Genomic DNA, 21,966 nt, shown 5'->3' with positions numbered 1-21,966 from the left:
CATTGAGACTCAAGAAGAAATGATCTTGAATATGGAAAAGAAATATGACGCGCTAGAGAAGAAGTTTGAGAGCTTGAACAAGTATCTGTGAACTTTCTATGTAGTGGTGTTTTATCAATCTCTTTTAATAACTCAGCCATAACTTTAATATAACTCAGCCAACTCTCAAATTAGAATGACTAAATAACCGACCAAACCGAACCGAACCGAACCTGAAACTAATTTATTCCATTATTTTTGGTTATATTCGGCTTCTTTTCTGTTATATTAGGTTAATCTACCTAATTACAATATATTTTGGGTTATTTATGGTTATATATTAATCTAACCGACCCATAACCGGAAATAACCAAAAAGTAATTTCAAAACATTTTAAAATTTCAAATGGTTATCATATTAGTATATCCAAATTACCACCTTAAACCAAACACAGTATAACCAAAACCAAACTGTTAAATTAAAACCCATAATGTTGGAAACCCTAAGCCAAAACCCTAAATGTCATGTTTTGAATGTTTTACACATTTTGATCAGAATGTGTAAAAATCACTCTTTGTCTATAATTATTACTTTTTATAAGTTTAATGATTGTAATATTCATTTTTCCATTCTAAATTTTAATTTTGAGATATAATAATTTTAATTTACAAATATTAATATTTCATAAGTTAGTCGTTTATGTCGATAACTCAGCCATATTATTTCTTTTATTCGAAATTCGAATTCAAATTTTTAAATTAATTTGAATTATATATTGTGAGAAAAGCTGACTTTATGTATTTATTATGTGTGGATCTGAGCAGGCACAAAATTAGGGATTGTTCGCGATTCCCCAACAATACTTTTTGTGATATCGAGAGACGTTTTAATTAGATAATTTATTAGGAATCTGACAGAACGAAAGACCCATGAAAAAAAAGAAGAATACGTTTTCATATCTCATAACTCAGTCGTACGAAGTACATAATTCAACTTTACATATCTAACTACAATTCCTACTAAAAGAAATCAAAATGTTTTACATATTATAGTGCAATTCCTACCAAAAGAAACAAAACGAAGGACATAATGCATTATTTAAACTGACCCATAAAATCAGGTGCCTCATCATAGATTTATACTGCCATTTTAACCCGTATAGCCTGGATATTTTGATCAGAGATGTCATCGAAAGACAAACCAAGCGCTAGACATTCTACAAACTTTAGAGCGTACACGCCACAGTCACCAACCTGTACGTTTTGAGGGACCTTCGAGGCACTCCTCCTCATGGAAACTGAAATGACTGAAACTAGGTGTACGATATTTGTGAGGAACTGAATCGTTCATGTGACAACCTATCCCACGGACCCCACTAGCCCACCGCTAGCTGCCCCAATGGACCGTTCGTGGACCCTGCTAGCCCACTGCTAGCCACCCTAACGGACCCCAAGCTGGCCCTGCAGGGCATCAATCCTAACCCATCACTGTGGATATCCCAATCCATTAGTAGGTTATTGGTGCACCAGACGTTCCTCGAACCTTGGTCCTCATCCTTTAACAACCTTCCCACAGGACAAGTTGCCACCACATGTCAATTGGTGGCAACTTGTCCTGTGGGAAGGTTGTTAAAGGGTGGGGACCAGGGTCCGAGGAACGCCTGGCGCACCAATAACCTACTGATGGATTTTTATGTCCACAGTGAGGGGTTAGGATCGATGCCCTGCAGGGCCAGCTTGGGGTCTGTTGGGACGGCTAGCAGTGAGGCTAGTGGGCTAGCAGTGAGGCTAGTGGAGTCCACGGGACGGGTTGTTACAGTTCATCATTGCTGGAATCATCCGCGTAAACGCCCTACAAGCATTCAGAATTTTAACATCACTTTCTTTGGTTGCTTATCCACGTGCAGCGCCACCCAGTGATCGCCTCCAGTTTGTAGAGTAATATACAAGTGATATACATCTTCTATCCACTTCAAATTAGTCGGTTGATCTTGTGGAATCAAACCATTAACTAACTCTTCATAACTGTTGCCTTTGAATTTAAACATTTTGGGTTTTATCTCGAACTGAGTATAGTCACGAACCATCGTACTGGTGAACCACGGGTCTATAAACGCAATGTGTTTGTTGTGGAATGGGAGGGGATCTCGTTTGTACCTAACCCTGAGGAGTCTTATATACGCGCCCATGTGCTGTAAAACAAAAAACTGAGTAGTAAACAACAACTCAGCCATAATGTAAGATAACTCAGCCGTAAACAATAACAACTCAGCCATTATGTATTATAACTCAGCCGTAAACATAATAACTCAGACATCAAGTATTATAACTCAGCCGTAAACAATAATAACTCAGACATCAAGTTAAACTTACTTCATCAGTCAGCCACCCAAAGTGATCTTCCTTCACTTGCCAGTTCTTTCTTTCGGTGATGAGAACCCTATAGAATTCAATATCGAGTGTTGCCTCTCCTAATGGTTGATTCCTAACAAACAAATAAACACAGGTTAATATAATGTTAACAAAATCTGTGATTAACAAGGGTCTAAAGGGTCATACTCGGCTGTCTTTGGGTACCCCAAAAGTTTTTTCAACTTCACCAGATCTACCGGTGCCAGAGGATCATATATTCCACCTCCAGGTACACAGTTCTTCCTCATGCACGTCAGTCCGTTGTCTCCAATATAAGGAAAAATCCTTGCTTGTGGAGCTTGTTGTGTATTCAATGCACTTCCATCCGGGGACAGCTTAACACTATCCAGCCTTAAAGCTTTAATTCTATCAAGCCTAATCTTTTCCTCCTCATCATCCACAGATTCAGGTTCAAGGGTTTCGTTTTCAGCCATAAACTGGTCTCTCATATCACATACACTGCTGTCAGCAGCGTCGGCACCAGCGCTTGCACCAGCTTCGGCTTCTCCCTCATTCAAAACAGGTGCTACAAATTGCAACGGCCTCACGACAATAGGCTTAGTAGTCTTTCTAACTCTTTTCTTTTGCGGATTATCTCCAACCTCTTCGGCTTTTACCTTCTTTTCCGCCAAATCTTTGGCCTTCTTTGCCACCAACTCTTTATCCTTCTTTGCCGCCGCCAACTCTTTGACCTTCTTTGCCGCCAACTCTTTTGCCTTCTTTGCCTCTATTTCTTTAGCCTTCTTTGCCTCTATTTCTTTGTCCTTCTTTGCATCTAATTCTTTGGCATTTTTCCTTGTGTAAGGTCGTTGTTTTGGTTTCGTAGCAGTTGGTTTCGTAGCAGCTGGAGACTTATCAATGAAATCAAGAGGACCATCTTTATCAAACTCTTTATTCAGATTCTTACTGATCCCAGCCAAACCACTGCCATATACATGTATGACATAGCGAAGACAATTAAAGATAATGATAACTCAACCTAAACATTCTGGAAAATCAGCCATAAAACTAACATAATTCAGACATTATTGGAAGACTGTTGACAGAGTAGTTTTGTTGCATTTTTCCTGGAACTTCTGGTGGACCTTTTGGTGTCTGTAGTTTTGCCCGAAGGTCCGGTGGTACCAGGTCCTTTATTTTGAAATTTGAACACGCATCAAAAGTGTTTTGCCCAGTTTGCCCAACACTCATGGAAAGCATGTGCTCTTTCATCTGTTTGAGTTCACTCTCAAAAGATCCAAACCTTTCATTCTTTCAATTCTATTGTATCTCCAATCTTCTTCTCCAGATTCACAGACATATTTGCAATGTTTTTATCAAAGGTGTCAAACCTTGAGGTTAAATTAGACACCAACTCAACGAGAGTTCCAACCAACACATCTTCTCCAGCGTCTTCCTCCTCACTAGCACACTGAAACAAATACACAAACCGTCGTAAACAAGCTAACGAAAGATTACATATAATATAAACTCACTATACACTAGATCACTTACCTTTATTCCTTTTTTCTTCTTCTTCCTCTTCTGTGCAGCTCTTTCACCATATTCACCACTCTGACTGTTGGAAACTTCCACCTTCTGGACTTTCTGCTTCTTTGCGGGAGGAGATTCAGACTCAACAGCTGTTTTAGCTTTTAGCTTTTTCTTCTTATCACTCCCCTTAACATCCCAAAAACCTTTAACAAACTTATCCTCATGTATGTCTTCGATAAGGCGATCAAGTGTTGGGTCGTCTTCTTGATCTGACGATGTATGAAATAGCTCGCTTACATCATCCTTCATAACCATTTTAGTCACACGTAGCTGTGACATAAGAGATTATGAAACCCATCAGTAAGTTTTAACTCAGCCATCACTAAATCATAACTCAGCCATCACAAAATAATAACTCAGCCATCACTAAATAATAACTCAGCCATCACTAAACAATAACTCAGCCATTACAAAATAATAACTCAGCCATCACTAAATAATAACTCAGCCATCACTAAACAATAACTCAGCCATTACAAAATAATAACTCAGCCATCACTAAATAATAACTCAGCCATTACTAAATCATAACTCAGCCATTACTAAACAATCACTCAACCACTAATAAACCTTACCTCACCAAGCGCTTTGATCTCTTCAGCAATTACAGATTCCATCGTTGAACGTGTACGGTTTCCACCCCATTGAAGCAACGATATGCCACCATTTTCAGTTTTTGCATTCCCAAATCGTTCTCCAAAGCATTTGACTAACTCATACGCCCAAGCCTATAACACAGGTGTAAAACCACTAAGGGTGTACGACTTTCCCGTAGGCTTCAACATTTTTATAGAATCAGCAAGAGCTTCAAATGCTGACCGACCCCACAGATAAGTCTTCATGGTTTCATCATCAAAAACTCTTTTCGCACTTTCAAATGGTATTCTAGAGTTATGATGCATGGCATAAAGTCCAATGGCTTGAAAACACAACAGCCCCAACCATTTACGGGGATTAGGGAACCATCCCCGACACACTTTTAATCCTGCCCTGAGTTCATCTAGCATTGGACCTTCCCCACCAGGCACTTTCAAAAGTCTGAAGAACTCTTTGTGTTCCTCTTTAAGTCCAAACCTTTCTGTAGGCATTGGGTCTATGTTTAACCCCGTGACATGAGAAAATTCATTCAGGCCAAACATGATAGGTTGACCACCGACGATAAACCAAAGCTCCTTCTTATGTATTCTTAACTGGTTACATAATAGGAAATGTACAACCTTACCAGACCACACGAATTCACCATCAACTAGCGTAGGAATTATTCCAATGGGTAATTTCTTCGTTTCATTCCATGCATCCTGTCCTATTGATTCTCTAATCTCAGGGAAATCTGCCATCTTGAAATTGTTATTAATTTGTTTACCATCTAGAATAGACTTCTTTTCTGGGTAAAGTTTTGGGGGGGGGGGGGGGGGGGGGTAGTAATCCCTTGCTTGTTCTTCAAGCCATCTGATAAATATAATTCAGCAGTAAAGCATAAAATAAATCAGCCATAACATATGACAAACTCAGACGCAAAACATATAATAACTCAGCCACAAATACATAACTCAACCGTAAAGCATAAAAATAACTCAGTCACTAATACAAAACTCAGTCGTAAAGCATAAAATAACTCAGCCGCAACATAAAACAAACAGTAAATCAGCCATCGAATCAAATAGATCTAACAAATCAGCCGTCATATGTAAATTAACGACGGCGAAAATCAGCCGTAAAGCATAAAATAACTCAACCGCAACATAAAACAAACAGTAAATCAGCCATCGAATCGAATAGATCTAACAAATCAGCCATCATATGTAAACGAAGACAATCAGCCGTAAACCATCGATAAAAACCCACATTCAGCCGGAAAACTCGAAAATAAAGGTTTAACACATACCGGAACTTGTAAACGAAGACGTCTGTAGACTAAAAGTCGAAAACGAACACGACGAAGAGAGATAGAGCGACGACAAAGAAAGAAAGTGCGACGACGAAAAGAGAGAGAGCGAGCAAAGACGGCGAGAGATGACGGCGAGAGAGTGGACAAAGATAGAGTATCGCCAGCGGAACTAGGGTTCGGCGATGAGAGACGACGAGAGAGAGTTTTTTTTTCGCAGTTTGTGAACAGTGGAAACTGTTCACTTTCCCTCTCATTAGATATAAACAAAAAACTGTCAATTCTGGGAAAAAAAACTGACTAGTGACGTGGAAAAAAAAAATGATATGTATTTTAATTTGCTGATGTGTTTTTTTTTATTTACTCAAAATCGAAAAACTAAATTCAAAGGGTAAATTGTAATTACACCCAGGACACTAAACATTTGAGCAATTTTTAGAAGATTGTTAGATATGAGCAATAAACCAACTTTTGGATAACATTTGAGTAATTCTTTCTTCTTTTAAATACATAACACAGATTTGTTGATTAAATTTTTAAGAGGGTAAGAAAACCTAGATCTGATTTTTTTTTTATCTCTAAGGAGAGATAAGAGAAAGAAAATTTCAAACAAATTCAACTCAACATATCAACATATTCATTATTCTTTTAAAGAAATATCAACATACTTATAGTAATGATCTATAGACGTAAACTAAAAAAAATTGTATGTTGTTATGACTTATGAGCATTTGTACGTTGTTATGAGTTGCAATGTTCTGTTTCTTTATGAACTGTTTCTTTGATTTAATAAAATTTTAAACGGAAGTGAAGTGAACTTAGTGCAGTGGCAGGAGGTAAGTTCATTTATAGAAGACACCATCACACCCGGAATCAAGTTCCGGCTCCTACGAATGTAGGAATTTGGCTAATGGGCCGGCCAGTTGTGGTCCAATGGTTGACAAAAAAAAAACTAAACGGAAACAAAAACTAAAAGAATTGATTTAGCATCAATTTTGATAATTTAATTTTCAAATAATTTTTCTGTTCAAAATATATATCGGATCATCTCACTGCTCTCGAATCTTGTTACCATATATCCCCTATATATTAGCAAATAACCCTATTAATTAATCCTAATTACATCTATTCCATTACAGACTTAAATAAAATTTATTAAATAAATTAAACTATTTGTAGTCATTTAATTTGAACTATATTATACTTTTTTTAGAACAACAAATTAATTTATTTTAAAAACTTAATACTTATTCATGTTTTATTAAAATAAATATCATACAAATTTTTTCACCGTATTAAAAATATTATTTACTTTCAAATATTCACGGGTGAAACATATTTTTATATAAAATAAACGTAAATTTGAAGAAAAACAAAAAAAAATATTTACATATTTTAATTTATACAAACAAATATCAAATCCTAAATAATAATTTTATTTAAATTGATTTATCCGCATCTGCGGGTTGTTACCTAGTTACTAATTAGGGTAAAACACATCACTCTTACACTCAAGTCGTAATCACACTTTCATTAGAGGATAGTTAATGATTATGGATCCTTTCTTATTCTCATATAAACAAAGTCAAATTGTTATTCTGATCCAGAAAATCACAAAGGATCGTGAAACTAAGCCGCCAGAATAAATTGTTATTACTACTAGAATGATTAAGAATACATATAGTATTTTGTAGGTTTGAAGTAATGAAGTTTGTTTTAAAAGTTTCAAACAAAGTAAAATAAATAAATTAAAATGAGTGGTTTATTCAAAGTTAGCAAAAATGAGGAAAGATTGCGAAAGGTGATGATAAGGTTGCCATACAATACAACCCATACCTAACTCTCAACTATATCTCAACCCCCATTCTTTCATATTAAAACCGAAATTTTATAAATTTAGTTTTGGTAATTATAGAAAAAATTATAATTAAGCCATGCATTACTATTTTTCATTTGTCAACGAGCCATTACTAATCATCTTTTTTTTTATAAAAAAAAAAAAATATCAAACAACACGAAGAAACGGGTTTTTTTTTTTTTTTTTTCTAATCTGGCGGTTTCAGTTTTTGTTTACATAAACAAGCAGTGTAATTGGATTTTATTGATATTTTTAACTTAATTCCTATAAATAGGAAACTTTACACTGGAAAAAAAAATTCAAACACTTTTCATCAGTAGATTATTAAAACATAATGTAAACTACAGTTTAAAGATTTATAGGATCAAGACAGGGAGTAGTGATGATGTCTTGGTGAAATAAACGATTTTCTAAAGATGCATGTTTGTAACACGATGCTTCTTTGAATTATGTTCGTAAAAATAAAGTAGAATCATTTTGAGACATTAATTGAACTAAGACTATATAGTCTGTATGCGATGCGATGTGGTAAATGTTATTATTCTTGGCTTAACAATATGGCCATGAAAAATATTAAGAGATGGTCTCATGAGTATTGAACGTATGATATGAGGTAGGTAGACGAAGGAGGATTGGTAAAAAAGCTATAAAAATATTTACATGATCCTAACTTGATCTTTTTTTGTTACAACAGTAGTCTAGATCTTGGTCCAAAATACGTTCTAAGTAATGGGAAACTCGAAAATAGAAAGAAAAAAAAACATTTGAAACAAGTAACTCCAAATCAAGAGCAACAGGAAAGGTTGGTCGCCTAAACCACCCAATCCCTGCGTCAACGACTCAACTAAAATACAGTTCCTATTGGCTTTAAGCTAGTATTATATTGCACATTCCTAAGACAACAATAAATTATTTTTCTTTAAAAACGAGAATAGACCGACCAAATGTATGAAATAATAAATCTCATGCAATGTGCAATCCCTCTGCCATGGCCTCATGTGACGTATTTGAAGTTCATTTATCACGGAGACACGGACGGTAGAAATTTACTGTCATCTTCGTAGCTTACCTAATACAATCCCCATTTAAAAAATAGATTTCTTTCATTGCTCAACAAATTTATAACTATTCTATTATTATTCGGCATATATCCCTGTTTTGCTATTATTAAAATAGATTAGGATAGTACCCGCGCTACGCCGCGGGATTGTTTTTTGTTTTGTTTTGTTTTAATTTTAATTATTTATAAAATATTTTTTGTAGTAAAAAATCATTATTAATATAGTTTTTGACAATGTTCATTACTAATATTTTTGATTTTAGGTTTTTGTTATTATTTTTTTGTTGGTTTTTTTTAATGGTAATGAAATTGTAGACAAAAATCATTTTTTTTTTCTTGTATCACAATGCATTGGAACACCATTATAATTGTTAATTATTTTGATCTTTTAAATAATTTTGGCTGATGATATTAAATTTAATGATAACAACTTTGATAAAATTATTTGTCTGATTCTTAAACCACAAATGATGAAACAAAACCACAAATTGTATCATCAACATCATTTGTTGTTAGTTGTTGTGTCATCATTCTGAAAAAAAAACAATTACAAGATAAAATTAATCAATAAATAGAAAACATAATGAATCAGATAATCGGTTGATCAAAAAAAAAATGAATCAGATAATTAAAAATGCAGACTGTACATGTATCCTCCATGGTGGCGCCACTATGGCTACTGTCGAGAAAAACCTTACACAAGGAAATTAAGATTTGTTTATGTTCTCATGCTGCAAGCAGATGAAGGAGAAAACATGGTGAATAAGAAGAGGCTTTACCATATAAAGCTTACCATTATGAGACGAGTGTAAAACACTATCGCCAAAGCTAAAACAGCGTAAAACTAAAGCTAAGTTATCTACGGCCTAGGACAAGGACTACAAGCAACCGAGCATCACAATCTGGAGAAGCTAAAACCTACTATGGCACAGATTCTTGAGGGGTGTCAGATATGAACGTTATACCTAGCTAGCCCCCTACATTCTTGATCTAAAGAACATAGAAACAACACTAACAGCTGCAATGCAACAAGCTAAAGTTTTCCTAATGTTCATCATTTTATCCACTTGTCGATTTCTTTCGTAGTAGCTTTCACAAGCTTCTTGGTACTAACAACAAGTTCATCAATAAGAGAATCAACTTCACTCATGTCAACAAATCAACAAGTCCAAAATCATCATCTCAAATCCTAAATCACTAAAACTCAAAAAAAAAAAAAAAGAAGTAATTCTTTTTTAACTCACAAAGATGGCTTCCCAATGTTACAATAAGAACGAGAGTGATCATAAGCAGCTCCTCTTCCCACACTATCGCCAAAACCTACACCAATTCCACAACCAACTCCAAATCGTATACCAAATTGTAACCCAGGAACTCCTGGTCCGAATTTGACACATGTTTCCATCACATCAAATCTCTCTATCTCTAAAACAGCTTCGAGCAATTCGTAACTATATGCGATCAAAATTAGAAATAAATAACACAAAAACCCTTTCAATATCCAAACCCAAACCAACGAAATTGAAATGATACTATGGATTGAAACTCAAACCCTTTTAAGATTGGAATCTTTGGGGAACTCAAACCAACTACAGAACACCACCGTGTGACGAGATCGCAGGACGAAGACATCGAGATACAACTTAGTGAGTCACCAAATCTTGTGCTTAGCTGTATTAATTGTTTTAATTTAATTGGGTATTAATTTTAAATGATGTGTCAGTCTCTGCTTCAATACAAAAGTTGAGGTGTCATCAACTGGAGAGAAACATTTTATTGTTATTGTATTGATGTCTCCATCAAATAATAAGTACTAGAATCAGAGAGAGGTATCATCCGTTGCTTTGTTTGGATACAATGTAGTAAACCTTTTTTTTCGTTAACTATGTTATATGTAGTAAACTTTTACATAACAAAATATGAAATAAGCTCAATTAACATTTTTAAATATACTTTTTAATAGTCTTAAAGATGTATCCACAAAAGTAAAATATGATCTTAAACTAAAGTTAGTTAAAGAGAATATAATACTACAGACAATAAAGAATAATATCATATATTAAAAAGTTTCCAACTGAACTAAATGTATCTTACATAAAACACTAAGAATGGTACATTAATTTAATTATAATCTAATAAAACTATGCAATAGATGCTGTAAAAAAAACACACACAAAAAATCTATGCACTAGAATTTGGCAATTCAAAAGCTAGTTAGATTCAAGAAAATGGTCTAAACAAAGGATGGTCTTACATTCTTTAAAATGAGTTCAACTCAAGAAATTTTGATTCTTAGTTTTTTTCTTTTATATATATATATATATTTTTTATAATTGACTTCTTTATTTTCTTATGTTTGATAAACAAAAAATAACTTTATTCGAAAAGTTCAAATAAAACTTTTGTTGAATAAAAAAGAATAAAAATGAGAACCATAAGAGCGGAAAAAACAAGAGTGGAAGATGGAAAAAAAAAAGAGAAGAGAGGGTAGCTGAGGAACAACAACTACGGCGCCTCCTAACAAAAAGGGATCGAAACAAAAAAAAACAATGGAGAAGGTGTGGAGTGTGGCGGAGGCAGAGACCACGTGCACTCTCTTCTCTTCTTCTTCTTCTTCGTTTTCATCTTCCTCTCTTCATCTGCCATTATTAACTCTCTTGACCCCACCTTCCTTCTCCTCTTCTAACTCCAACCTACCCTCTCTCCCATTCTCTTCCCTCCTTCTCTTTAAACCCTTCTCTCTCTCTCTCTCTCTCTCTCTCTTTCTCTCTCATTCTCTCTCTCTCTCTCTCTCTCTCTCTCTTTTGGTTATTGTTTAGGTAAAGGCCCCAAAATTGTGGCGTTCTGTCTGAGATGGTCTTTTGACTCTTCTCTACCCATACAAAGGTTTGAAAGTTTTCTTCTTTTGCTTGATTTCGTTATCTGGGTGTTTTAAAGTTTTGATTTTTATTGTGATTTTGGACTTGTTTTTTTTTTTGTTTTGTTTTTTTTTTTTTTTTTTTTTTTCGTGATTTCAACTTCTTATTGGAGTTGGGTTTGTTGAGCTTCGACTTCAGTTGTGGGGTTTTAATCATTACTTAATCTCCTCTTAGATCTCTCAGATTTCTAAAGGGACTCATTATTGGATAATGATGCTCGCTTTCTTACTTGCAAGATCTTTTGCTTATGATTGTCTTTTGCTTTTCCTTTACTTTTTCATCATATGAATTACGCATTGCTGTCATATTCTTTATCCAGCTTGATTCCACCACCCTTGCATCTTCATTTGAACTCCGAATTATACTTGTTTTTATAGTTCTGTTGTTATGTTTATTCAAGTCAATTTTGGTAGATAGCATCTTTTTGTTACTTTGGAAGTACAATTCTGAGACAATATTGCTACCCATTTATTTCTGAAGTGATTTAGTATGTGTTTATGGCTGTTTTTTGCAGATATATCAGAAGCTTAAAAGACAGTAACAATGGCTGGCTCGGTTAACGGGTACCAGAGTGCTGTAGGACCTGGTATTAATTATGAGACGGTGTCTCAAGTCGATGAGTTCTGTAAAGCACTTGGAGGGAAAAGGCCGATCCATAGTATTTTGATCGCTAACAATGGGATGGCAGCTGTGAAGTTTATACGTAGTGTCAGAACATGGGCTTACGAAACATTTGGCACTGAAAAAGCCATATTATTGGTGGGGATGGCAACCCCTGAAGACATGCGGATCAACGCAGAGCATATCAGAATTGCTGATCAATTTGTGGAGGTTCCGGGAGGAACCAACAATAACAATTATGCTAACGTTCAGCTTATTGTAGAGGTAATATCAACTTTTCGGTACTACTAATATCTGAATTATCCTGTTGCACTGTACAGAACACACGAATTGTCGATTTCGATTCCTCATGAGAAGCTCAACTCCAGCAAGAGAGTTGTGGTATTTTCTTTTCTTCATTCATCTTTGTTCTAAAACCCTGTGTGCAGATGGCTGAAGTAACACGCGTGGATGCAGTTTGGCCTGGTTGGGGTCATGCATCTGAGAACCCTGAATTACCTGATGCCCTAGATGCCAAGGGAATTATATTTCTTGGTCCCCCAGCAGCTTCAATGGGAGCGCTAGGAGATAAGATTGGTTCTTCGTTAATTGCACAAGCTGCTGATGTACCCACTCTGCCATGGAGTGGTTCCCATGTTAGTAAATTTACTCCTGTTAAGCTTAGCTTGTTTATCGGAGTTATGTTGTTATTTTCTAAACACTGAATTCTTATGTTTTCAGGTTAAAATACCTCCTAATAGCAACTTGGTAACCATCCCCGAGGAGATCTATCGGCAAGCATGTGTCTACACAACTGAAGAAGCGATTGCTAGCTGTCAAGTTGTCGGTTACCCAGCGATGATCAAAGCTTCATGGGGTGGTGGCGGAAAAGGCATTAGGAAGGTCAGCTTGTGTAGATATGCATTTGGGCTGTCAGTCTCCTCTTTTCATTGTAAACTAAACCGATTCCTATATTAGTGTTCTTATTCTGGTTTGTTTTCTTAGGTTCATAATGCTGATGAAGTTAGGGCTCTGTTCAAGCAAGTTCAGGGTGAGGTCCCGGGGTCACCAATATTTATAATGAAGGTTGCGTCACAGGTATTTGCTACTTAACTATATCTCTTGAGCTAGGCATAGCTGAGTTCTTATATTGTTACTTTACTAGAGAATTTGACTCTGTAATGCGTTGCATTTCTTTACATGTCATTTTTCTAATCTTTTTTTGTATAGAGCCGGCATTTAGAGGTCCAGCTGCTCTGTGACAAGTATGGAAATGTTTCAGCTCTGCATAGCCGCGATTGTAGTGTCCAGAGAAGACATCAAAAGGTTTGTTAGTGGTTGATTCTGGATTTTTAATTTTCTGGTTATATAGAAGATCCTTCTGTCTAATTTATTCATAGTTATATACATCAATTTTTATTCTCCAATTGAGTAAGAGTCCCTTTTGGCAATGACAAAGTATTGCATGAGCTCTTACTTTACCGTTTGTATTATAGATCATCGAGGAGGGTCCAATAACTGTGGCTCCTCCAGAAACTGTCAAAAAACTTGAGCAGGCAGCTAGAAGGTTGGCTAAGAGTGTTAACTATGTTGGAGCTGCTACTGTTGAGTATCTCTACAGTATGGACACTGGGGAGTACTACTTCTTAGAGCTTAACCCTCGCTTACAGGTTGCTTACGCACTACAGTTTTTTGTGTTGGAATCTATTGATAGGTTCGGGCTTGAAAATTGAATAATTTCTTTGACTTGATGTTTGAGCTCAGGTTGAGCACCCTGTAACTGAGTGGATTGCTGAGATAAATCTTCCTGCTGCCCAAGTTGCTGTGGGGATGGGAATTCCTCTCTGGCAAATCCCTGGTATATAGTCTGCATCCTTATTTTCCAGAGGCAGAGGTTTCTCTTTTACTCCATTCACATGTGTAATGTATTGTCTATTTCGCTTTGATTTCTTAGAGATAAGACGGTTCTATGGTATAGAACATGGTGGAGGTTATGATTCTTGGAGAAAAACATCTGTCGTAGCCTTCCCTTTTGATTTTGATAAAGCTGAATCTATAAGGCCAAAAGGTCATTGTGTGGCTGTACGTGTGACAAGCGAGGATCCTGATGACGGGTTCAAACCAACCAGCGGTAGAGTACAGGTAATGGGATATCGCTGGAATTCAAAGTTGATCTTCATTCATTGAGTACTGTGTTAACACTTGACACTTGTATGGACTTGCAACAGGAATTGAGTTTTAAGAGCAAGCCAAATGTATGGGCGTACTTCTCTGTAAAGGTAGGTATATCTATAGATGCTTGGCTGTATAACATGTTTAGCTATGCTTTAAATTTCAACAACTACTTTTTACAGTCCGGTGGAGGCATCCACGAGTTCTCAGATTCTCAGTTTGGTGAGTTGAATGAAATATATGTATTTGGGCTGCTAGGTCAGTTCTTTTCTTGAGTTATACAAATTGAAACTTCCTTTAATCTTCTATCCAGGACATGTTTTCGCATTTGGGGAATCCAGAGCTCTGGCAATAGCGAATATGGTTCTTGGGCTAAAAGAAATTCAAATCCGTGGAGAAATTAGGACTAATGTTGACTACACCATCGACCTTTTACATGTACCTTTCCTTCTTCTTGCATACCAAGCTTACACTCTGTGTTTGCAATATCCTGACAAGATCATTTCAATTGTTAACCAGGCTGCTGATTACCGGGAAAACAAAATTCACACTGGTTGGTTGGACAGTAGGATTGCTATGCGGGTCAGAGCTGAAAGGCCTCCATGGTATCTCTCTGTTGTTGGCGGGGCTCTCTATGTAAGAACCTCTTTCTCAGAGACTTAATTGTCTTGAAAAGTTTCTATCTGGTGACGAGATGTTTTATTTGTCCAGAAAGCATCAGCGACCAGTGCTGCTGTGGTTTCTGATTACGTTGGCTATCTGGAGAAGGGGCAAATTCCTCCAAAGGTACTCCAATATCAGCGCTTTCTTCTATCTATCTCGTTATGTTCTTGTAGCTTACTTTTTCTCTTTTAACCTGCAGCATATATCTCTTGTGCATTCTCAAGTGTCTCTGAATATTGAAGGAAGTAAATATACGGTATGCTTCTACTGTCAAAATTTTACGTCTCTGCTCTCTTCTTCTGCTCGTGCATATTACTTTTGCACGGAAGATGTTGTAACTGAGGCTTACTAACCTGAACATAACTGTTTCCAGATTGATGTAGTCCGGGGTGGATCAGGAACCTACAGGCTAAGAATGAACAACTCAGAAGTTGTAGCAGAAATACACACTCTACGTGATGGAGGTCTGTTGATGCAGGCAAGTATTTGTCCTTTGTTGTATACTACAAGACAGGGACATACATGTGTCACACATCAAAACTGGTTGAGAATCTCACATCCTTTTCTGGTTTTCATTGTCATTGCAGTTGGATGGTAAAAGCCATGTGATATATGCAGAGGAGGAAGCTGCAGGAACTCGTCTTCTTATTGACGGAAGAACTTGTTTACTACAGGTTTCTACTGAATTTTTTATCTTTAGTTTTCCATATTACTTCACGTTTGTCTGAAGTCATTTTTAGCTTTAAGTTGTCTGTCAATTTTGGCTTATCAGAATGATCACGATCCTTCGAAGTTGATGGCTGAGACACCATGCAAGTTGCTGAGGTATTTGGTTTCAGACAACAGCAATATTGACGCTGATACGCCTTATGCCGAAGTTGAGGTCATGAAGATGTGCATGCCACTTCTTTCACCTGCTTCAGGAGTTATCCATTTCAAAATGTCTGAAGGACAAGCCATGCAGGTGAAAAACCACTCCATTGCTAAACAAATATTGGTTTCCTACAGCTTTGTTCACATTGTTTAACACTTCCATTATCTTCACAGGCTGGTGAACTTATAGCAAAGCTTGATCTCGATGATCCTTCTGCTGTAAGAAAGGCTGAACCCTTCCATGGAAGTTTTCCAAGATTAGGGCTTCCAACCGCAATTTCCGGCAAAGTTCATCAGAGATGTGCTGCAACTTTAAATGCTGCTCGCATGATTCTTGCTGGCTATGAGCATAAAGTAGATGAGGTAATCACTATTTTTTTTTTTTTTTTCTTATTTGATTAACTTTTTAATTAGATTATTTGAGTCTCAGATTGATCATATGTTGCAGGTTGTTCAAGATTTACTTAATTGCCTTGATAGCCCTGAACTGCCATTTCTTCAGTGGCAAGAGTGCTTTGCAGTTCTGGCGACACGACTACCTAAAGATCTCAGGAACATGGTAACCACTTGTAAACTATTCATAATCTGTGTTCGTTTTCTATGATCTTGTTTTGAGTTTCAAGTCTTTTAATACTTTCTTTTATAATTCTTTATCAGCTAGAATCAAAGTATAGGGAATTTGAGAGTATCTCCAGAAACTCCCTGACTGCCGATTTCCCTGCCAAACCTTTAAAAGGCATTCTTGAGGTGATTGCCTATTCTTTCTATCATTCCCAATACTATCCTGTCTTTTACTCTCTGAAATTTTCGGTTTACTTCTTGCAACAGGCACATTTATGTTCTTGTGATGATAAAGAGAGAGGTGCCCTAGAGAGGCTCATTGAACCATTGATGAGCCTTGCAAAATCTTATGAAGGTGGAAGAGAAAGTCATGCCCGTGTTATTGTTCATTCCCTCTTTGAAGAATATCTATCAGTTGAAGAATTATTCAATGATAACATGCTGGTAATATATGGTTCAATAACTAAGAAACGGATTTTTGGTTACTAGCTACCTCTGACGTGTATTAATAACCATTTTATTTTTCTTGAATAGGCTGATGTTATAGAACGCATGCGTCAGCAATATAAGAAAGATCTGTTGAAGATTGTTGATATAGTGCTCTCACACCAGGTCTGTGATCATCCTTCTCAGACCAGGCTTCTCATTTCTTCATCACTATGTCACTGAATTGAAATGCTCATCTATTCTTCTTTTCAGGGCATAAAAAACAAAAACAAACTCGTTCTTCGGCTCATGGAGCAACTTGTTTACCCTAATCCTGCTGCGTATAGGGATAAACTTATCCGATTCTCAACACTTAACCATACTAACTACTCTGAGGTCCGTTTGCTTCCTTTATGTTTTATAATATTTATGTTTACATTCGTCAACTGATGATCAGTTTGTGTGTGTAGCTGGCACTCAAGGCGAGTCAATTGCTTGAACAGACCAAGCTAAGTGAACTTCGTTCAAACATTGCGAGAAGCCTGTCAGAGTTAGAAATGTTTACTGAGGATGGAGAAAATATGGATACTCCCAAGAGGAAAAGTGCCATTAATGAGAGGATGGAAGATCTTGTGAGCGCATCTTTAGCTGTTGAAGATGCTCTCGTGGGACTATTTGACCACAGCGATCACACACTTCAAAGACGAGTTGTTGAGACTTATATTCGCAGATTATATCAGGTTATAGTCCATTCCTTCGTACCATTATTATTCTTTTTTTTCGGCTTCATTTATAAGACAACTTTGACGTCATTTTAACTCGACTCTTTCCATCAGCCCTATGTCGTTAAAGAAAGCGTGAGGATGCAGTGGCACCATTCTGGTCTTATTGCTTCCTGGGAGTTCCTAGAGGAGCATATGGAAAGAAAAAACTTTGGCTTAGACGATCAAGAGACATCCGAAAAAGGAATTCTTGAGAAACGTAGTAAGAGAAAATGGGGGGCTATGGTTATAATCAAATCGCTACAGTTTCTGCCAAGTATAATAAGTGCAGCATTGAGAGAAACAAACGACAACGACTATGAAACTGCCGGAGCTCCTTTATCTGGCAATATGATGCACATTGCTATTGTGGGCATCAACAATCAGATGAGTCTGCTTCAGGACAGGTACTTGAAAGTCGCCACTGCAGCTTAGGTGCCGTGATGTCTACCTAATATTGTTTCATTTTTGGTTTGTTTGTCTCAGTGGGGACGAGGACCAAGCTCAGGAAAGAGTAAACAAGCTGGCCAAAATTCTTAAAGAGGAAGAAGTGAGTTCGAGCCTCTGTTCTGCCGGTGTTGGTGTAATCAGCTGTATAATTCAGCGAGATGAAGGCCGAACACCCATGAGACATTCTTTCCATTGGTCAATGGATAAACAGTATTATGTAGAAGAGCCATTGCTGCGACATCTTGAACCTCCTCTGTCCATATATCTTGAGTTGGTATGATCGTGATTCATGACGATGAAATGTAAATTCGAGTTTTAGAGCTTCTCACAATTTTTTTTAATGATTGTTTACTTTTTGTCTGTTTCAGGATAAGCTGAAAGGATACTCAGATATACAATATACGCCTTCACGAGATCGTCAGTGGCATCTGTATGCTGTTACAGACAAGCCAGTGCCAGTTAAGAGGATGTTCCTGAGATCTCTTGTTCGACAGGCTACAATGAATGACGGCTTTATGTTGCAGCAAGGGCAGGATAAGCAACATAGCCAAACACTATTCTCCATGCCATATACCTCTAAATGTGTTTTGAGGTCTTTGATGGATGCCATGGAGGAACTGGAACTGAATGCCCATAATGCTTCCATGAAACCGGACCACGCACATATGTTCCTTTGCATACTACGTGAGCAGCAGATAGATGATCTTGTGCCTTACCCCAGGTAGCTATGGCTGTTCCTTGACATGTTACCGTTTGTAATATGTCAGACCTTATGGTAATTATAATCAATGTGTTTCTCACAGGAGAGTTGAAGTGAATGCGGAAGATGAAGAAACTACAGTCGAGATGATCTTAGAAGAAGCAGCACGAGATATACATAGATCTATTGGAGTGAGAATGTATAGGTTGGGCGTGTGCGAATGGGAAGTGCGGTTGTGGTTGGTGTCCTCTGGACTGGCAAGTGGTGCTTGGAGGGTTGTGGTTGCAAACGTGACAGGCCGTACATGCACTGTACATGTAAGTTCAGTTTACAAGTATTTGGTTGTACAAATAACGCAAAGAGTAAGAGTACACATCTCAATGACTTAACCTGCTGTAATTCGAGTTTTCAGATATACCGAGAAGTTGAAACTACTGGGAGAAACAGTTTAGTGTACCACTCAATAACCAAGAAGGGACCTCTGCATGAAACCCCAATCAATGATCAATATAAGCCACTGGGATATCTCGACAGACAACGTCTAGCGGCAAGGAGGAGTAACACTACTTATTGCTATGACTTCCCGTTGGTTTGTTACTGAACTCAGAAGATTCACACATACGTTTACTCTTCTGGCTACTTCCAATCCCCTTACGTTATATCTTTCCTTTTCAGGCATTTGGGACAGCCTTGGAACTGTTGTGGGCATCACAATACCCAGGAGTTAAGAAACCATATAAGGATACTCTGATCAATGTTAAAGAGCTTGTATTCTCAAACCCAGAAGGTTCTTCGGGTATATCTCTTAATCAGGTTGAAAGACCACCGGGTCTCAATGACTTTGGAATGGTGGCTTGGTGCCTAGATATGTCGACTCCCGAGTTTCCTATGGGACGAAAACTTCTGGTAATCGCAAATGATGTCACCTTCAAAGCTGGTTCGTTTGGTCCTAGAGAGGATGCATTTTTCCTTGCTGTTACTGAACTCGCTTGTGCCAAGAAGCTTCCCTTGATTTACTTGGCAGCAAATTCTGGTGCGCGACTTGGGGTTGCTGAAGAAGTCAAAGCCTGCTTCAAAGTTGGATGGTCAGATGAAATTTCCCCTGAGAATGGTTTTCAGTATATATACCTAAGCCCTGAAGACTACGAACGGATTGGATCATCTGTCATTGCCCACGAAATGAAGCTCACCAGTGGGGAAACAAGGTGGGTAATTGATACGATCGTTGGTAAAGAAGATGGTATTGGTGTAGAGAACTTAACAGGAAGTGGGGCAATAGCGGGTGCTTACTCAAGGGCGTACAATGAAACTTTTACTTTGACCTTTGTTAGTGGAAGAACGGTTGGAATTGGTGCTTATCTTGCCCGCCTGGGTATGCGATGCATACAGAGACTTGACCAGCCGATCATCTTGACCGGCTTTTCTACGCTCAACAAGTTGCTTGGGCGTGAGGTCTATAGCTCTCACATGCAACTTGGTGGCCCTAAAATTATGGGCACTAATGGTGTTGTTCATCTTACAGTCTCAGATGATCTTGAAGGCGTATCCGCAATTCTCAACTGGCTGAGCTACATTCCTGCTTACGTGGGTGGTCCTCTTCCTGTTCTTGCCCCTGTAGATTCACCAGAGAGAACTGTGGAGTACGTCCCAGAGAATTCTTGTGACCCACGAGCCGCTATAGCTGGGATTAACGACAATACCGGTAAATGGCTTGGCGGTATCTTTGATAAAAATAGCTTTATTGAGACTCTTGAAGGCTGGGCAAGGACGGTAGTGACTGGTAGAGCTAAGCTCGGGGGAATACCCGTTGGAGTTGTTGCAGTTGAGACACAGACAGTAATGCAGATCATCCCAGCAGATCCTGGACAGCTTGACTCTCATGAAAGAGTGGTTCCCCAAGCAGGGCAGGTCTGGTTTCCTGATTCTGCAGCCAAGACAGCTCAAGCGCTCATGGATTTCAACCGGGAAGAGCTTCCCTTATTTATCCTTGCGAACTGGAGAGGATTTTCAGGTGGGCAGAGAGATCTTTTCGAAGGAATACTTCAGGCTGGTTCAACTATAGTAGAAAATCTGAGAACATATCGGCAGCCAGTGTTTGTGTACATCCCAATGATGGGAGAGCTGCGTGGTGGAGCGTGGGTTGTTGTTGACAGCCAAATAAATTCGGATTATGTTGAAATGTATGCTGATGAAACTGCTCGTGGAAATGTGCTTGAGCCAGAAGGGACGATAGAGATCAAATTTAGAACGAAAGAGCTGTTAGAGTGCATGGGAAGGTTGGACCAGAAGCTAATCAGTCTCAAAGCAAAACTGCAAGATGCCAAGCAAAGCGAGGCTTATGCGAACATCGAGCTTCTCCAGCAACAGATTAAAGCCCGAGAGAAACAGCTTTTACCAGTTTATATCCAAATTGCCACCAAATTTGCGGAACTTCATGACACTTCCATGAGAATGGCTGCGAAAGGAGTGATCAAAAGTGTTGTTGAATGGAGCGGCTCGCGGTCCTTTTTCTATAAAAAACTCAATAGGAGAATTGCTGAGAGCTCTCTTGTGAAAAACGTACGGGAAGCGTCTGGAGACAACTTACCATATAAATCTGCAATGGGTTTAATTCAGGATTGGTTCTGCAATTCAGATATTGCCAAGGGGAAAGAAGATGCTTGGACAGATGACCAAGCGTTTTTTACATGGAAGGACGATGTTAGTAACTACGAATTGAGGCTGAGCGAGTTGAGAGCGCAGAAACTGCTGAATCAACTTGCAGAGATTGGGAATTCGTCGGATCTGCAAGCTCTACCTCAGGGTCTTGCTAATCTTCTAAACAAGGTATGAAATGAAAACTTAGAGACAAAACTTGGTTTCTTTTCTGTATGGCTCTGTTTTTGGTGGCCTAAGTGAATATGTGTGATGCAGGTGGATCCTTCAAAAAGAGAAGAGCTGGTGGATGCGCTACGAAAAGTGTTGGGTTAATATCAAAGAGGTTTAGCTTCTGTTCCAAGAAAGATGGACATTTAGAGTTGCGGTTGAAGTTATTATATTTGCTGTAAATGTTGTTGTAGCATTTGTCATTCCCGTATAAGCGAATTACGCAATAATTCATTCAACATGTCACTATT

At 37.8% G+C, this 21,966-nt stretch overlaps 2 protein-coding genes across 5 annotated transcripts; one reads left to right on the top strand and one right to left on the bottom strand.

The window, feature by feature from the left end:
- Nucleotides 1–9,157: 9,157 nt before the first annotated feature.
- On the bottom strand, nt 9,158–10,462 carry LOC104787285 (uncharacterized). 3 transcript variants are annotated; one of them, XR_015586281.1, is made up of 4 exons: nt 10,279–10,404; nt 9,971–10,177; nt 9,374–9,457; nt 9,158–9,258 (listed from the first exon to the last, which is right to left on the bottom strand). XR_015586281.1 is itself a non-coding variant. In XM_010512824.3 (4 exons), exons 1-4 carry the CDS (start codon nt 10,356–10,358, stop codon nt 9,229–9,231), a joined length of 363 nt encoding a protein of 120 aa, XP_010511126.1. In that variant the 5' UTR covers nt 10,359–10,462; the 3' UTR covers nt 9,158–9,228. The 3 variants fall into 3 exon arrangements, 1 of the variants encoding a protein (XP_010511126.1); XR_015586282.1 differs by having other exon boundaries at nt 9,971–10,046; nt 10,279–10,398; XM_010512824.3 differs by having other exon boundaries at nt 9,374–9,419; nt 10,279–10,462.
- Nucleotides 10,463–11,166: 704 nt separating this feature from the next.
- Nucleotides 11,167–21,956, top strand: LOC147924379 (acetyl-CoA carboxylase 1-like). 2 transcript variants are annotated; one of them, XM_087494136.1, is made up of 32 exons: nt 11,167–11,612; nt 12,159–12,529; nt 12,694–12,900; nt 12,986–13,147; nt 13,250–13,342; nt 13,475–13,570; nt 13,741–13,914; nt 14,009–14,102; nt 14,199–14,386; nt 14,473–14,523; nt 14,599–14,638; nt 14,730–14,854; nt 14,936–15,052; nt 15,128–15,202; nt 15,279–15,335; nt 15,453–15,557; nt 15,667–15,753; nt 15,852–16,043; nt 16,127–16,315; nt 16,401–16,511; nt 16,610–16,699; nt 16,781–16,957; nt 17,048–17,125; nt 17,213–17,335; nt 17,410–17,679; nt 17,776–18,107; nt 18,187–18,424; nt 18,519–18,871; nt 18,954–19,167; nt 19,263–19,439; nt 19,526–21,676; nt 21,764–21,956. In XM_087494136.1, the coding sequence occupies exons 2-32, from the start codon at nt 12,188–12,190 to the stop codon at nt 21,818–21,820; spliced, it is 6,765 nt and encodes a 2,254-aa protein (XP_087350262.1). In that variant the 5' UTR covers nt 11,167–11,612; nt 12,159–12,187; the 3' UTR covers nt 21,821–21,956. The 2 variants fall into 2 exon arrangements, with proteins under 2 accessions (XP_087350262.1, XP_087350260.1); XM_087494134.1 differs by having other exon boundaries at nt 11,178–11,612; nt 14,730–15,052.
- The last annotated feature ends 10 nt before the right edge of the window (nt 21,957–21,966 follow it).

This window comes from Camelina sativa, chromosome 17 (assembly GCF_030686135.1).
Source record: "Camelina sativa cultivar CO46 ecotype springtype chromosome 17, ASM3068613v1".
In the NCBI taxonomy this organism is placed as follows: domain Eukaryota; kingdom Viridiplantae; phylum Streptophyta; class Magnoliopsida; order Brassicales; family Brassicaceae; genus Camelina; species Camelina sativa.
Note: the sequence above shows the minus strand (reverse complement) of the source record. Positions and strands in the feature narration are given on the sequence as shown.

Coding starts and splice junctions, on each gene's coding strand:
- LOC147924379 (XM_087494134.1), top strand. CDS start 12,188: ATGGCTGGCTCGGTTAACGGGTACCAGAGTGCTGTAGGACCTGGTATT. Junction 13,915..14,008: donor AGCTTAACCCTCGCTTACAG/GTTGCTTACGCA, acceptor GTTTGAGCTCAG/GTTGAGCACCCTGTAACTGA. Junction 15,203..15,278: donor AGGGGCAAATTCCTCCAAAG/GTACTCCAATAT, acceptor TTTAACCTGCAG/CATATATCTCTTGTGCATTC.
- LOC104787285 (XM_010512824.3), bottom strand. CDS start 10,358: ATGTCTTCGTCCTGCGATCTCGTCACACGGTGGTGTTCTGTAGTTGGT. Junction 10,178..10,278: donor AAGATTCCAATCTTAAAAGG/GTTTGAGTTTCA, acceptor GATCGCATATAG/TTACGAATTGCTCGAAGCTG. Junction 9,259..9,373: donor CGCCACCATGGAGGATACAT/GTACAGTCTGCA, acceptor TTTTTTTTTCAG/AATGATGACACAACAACTAA.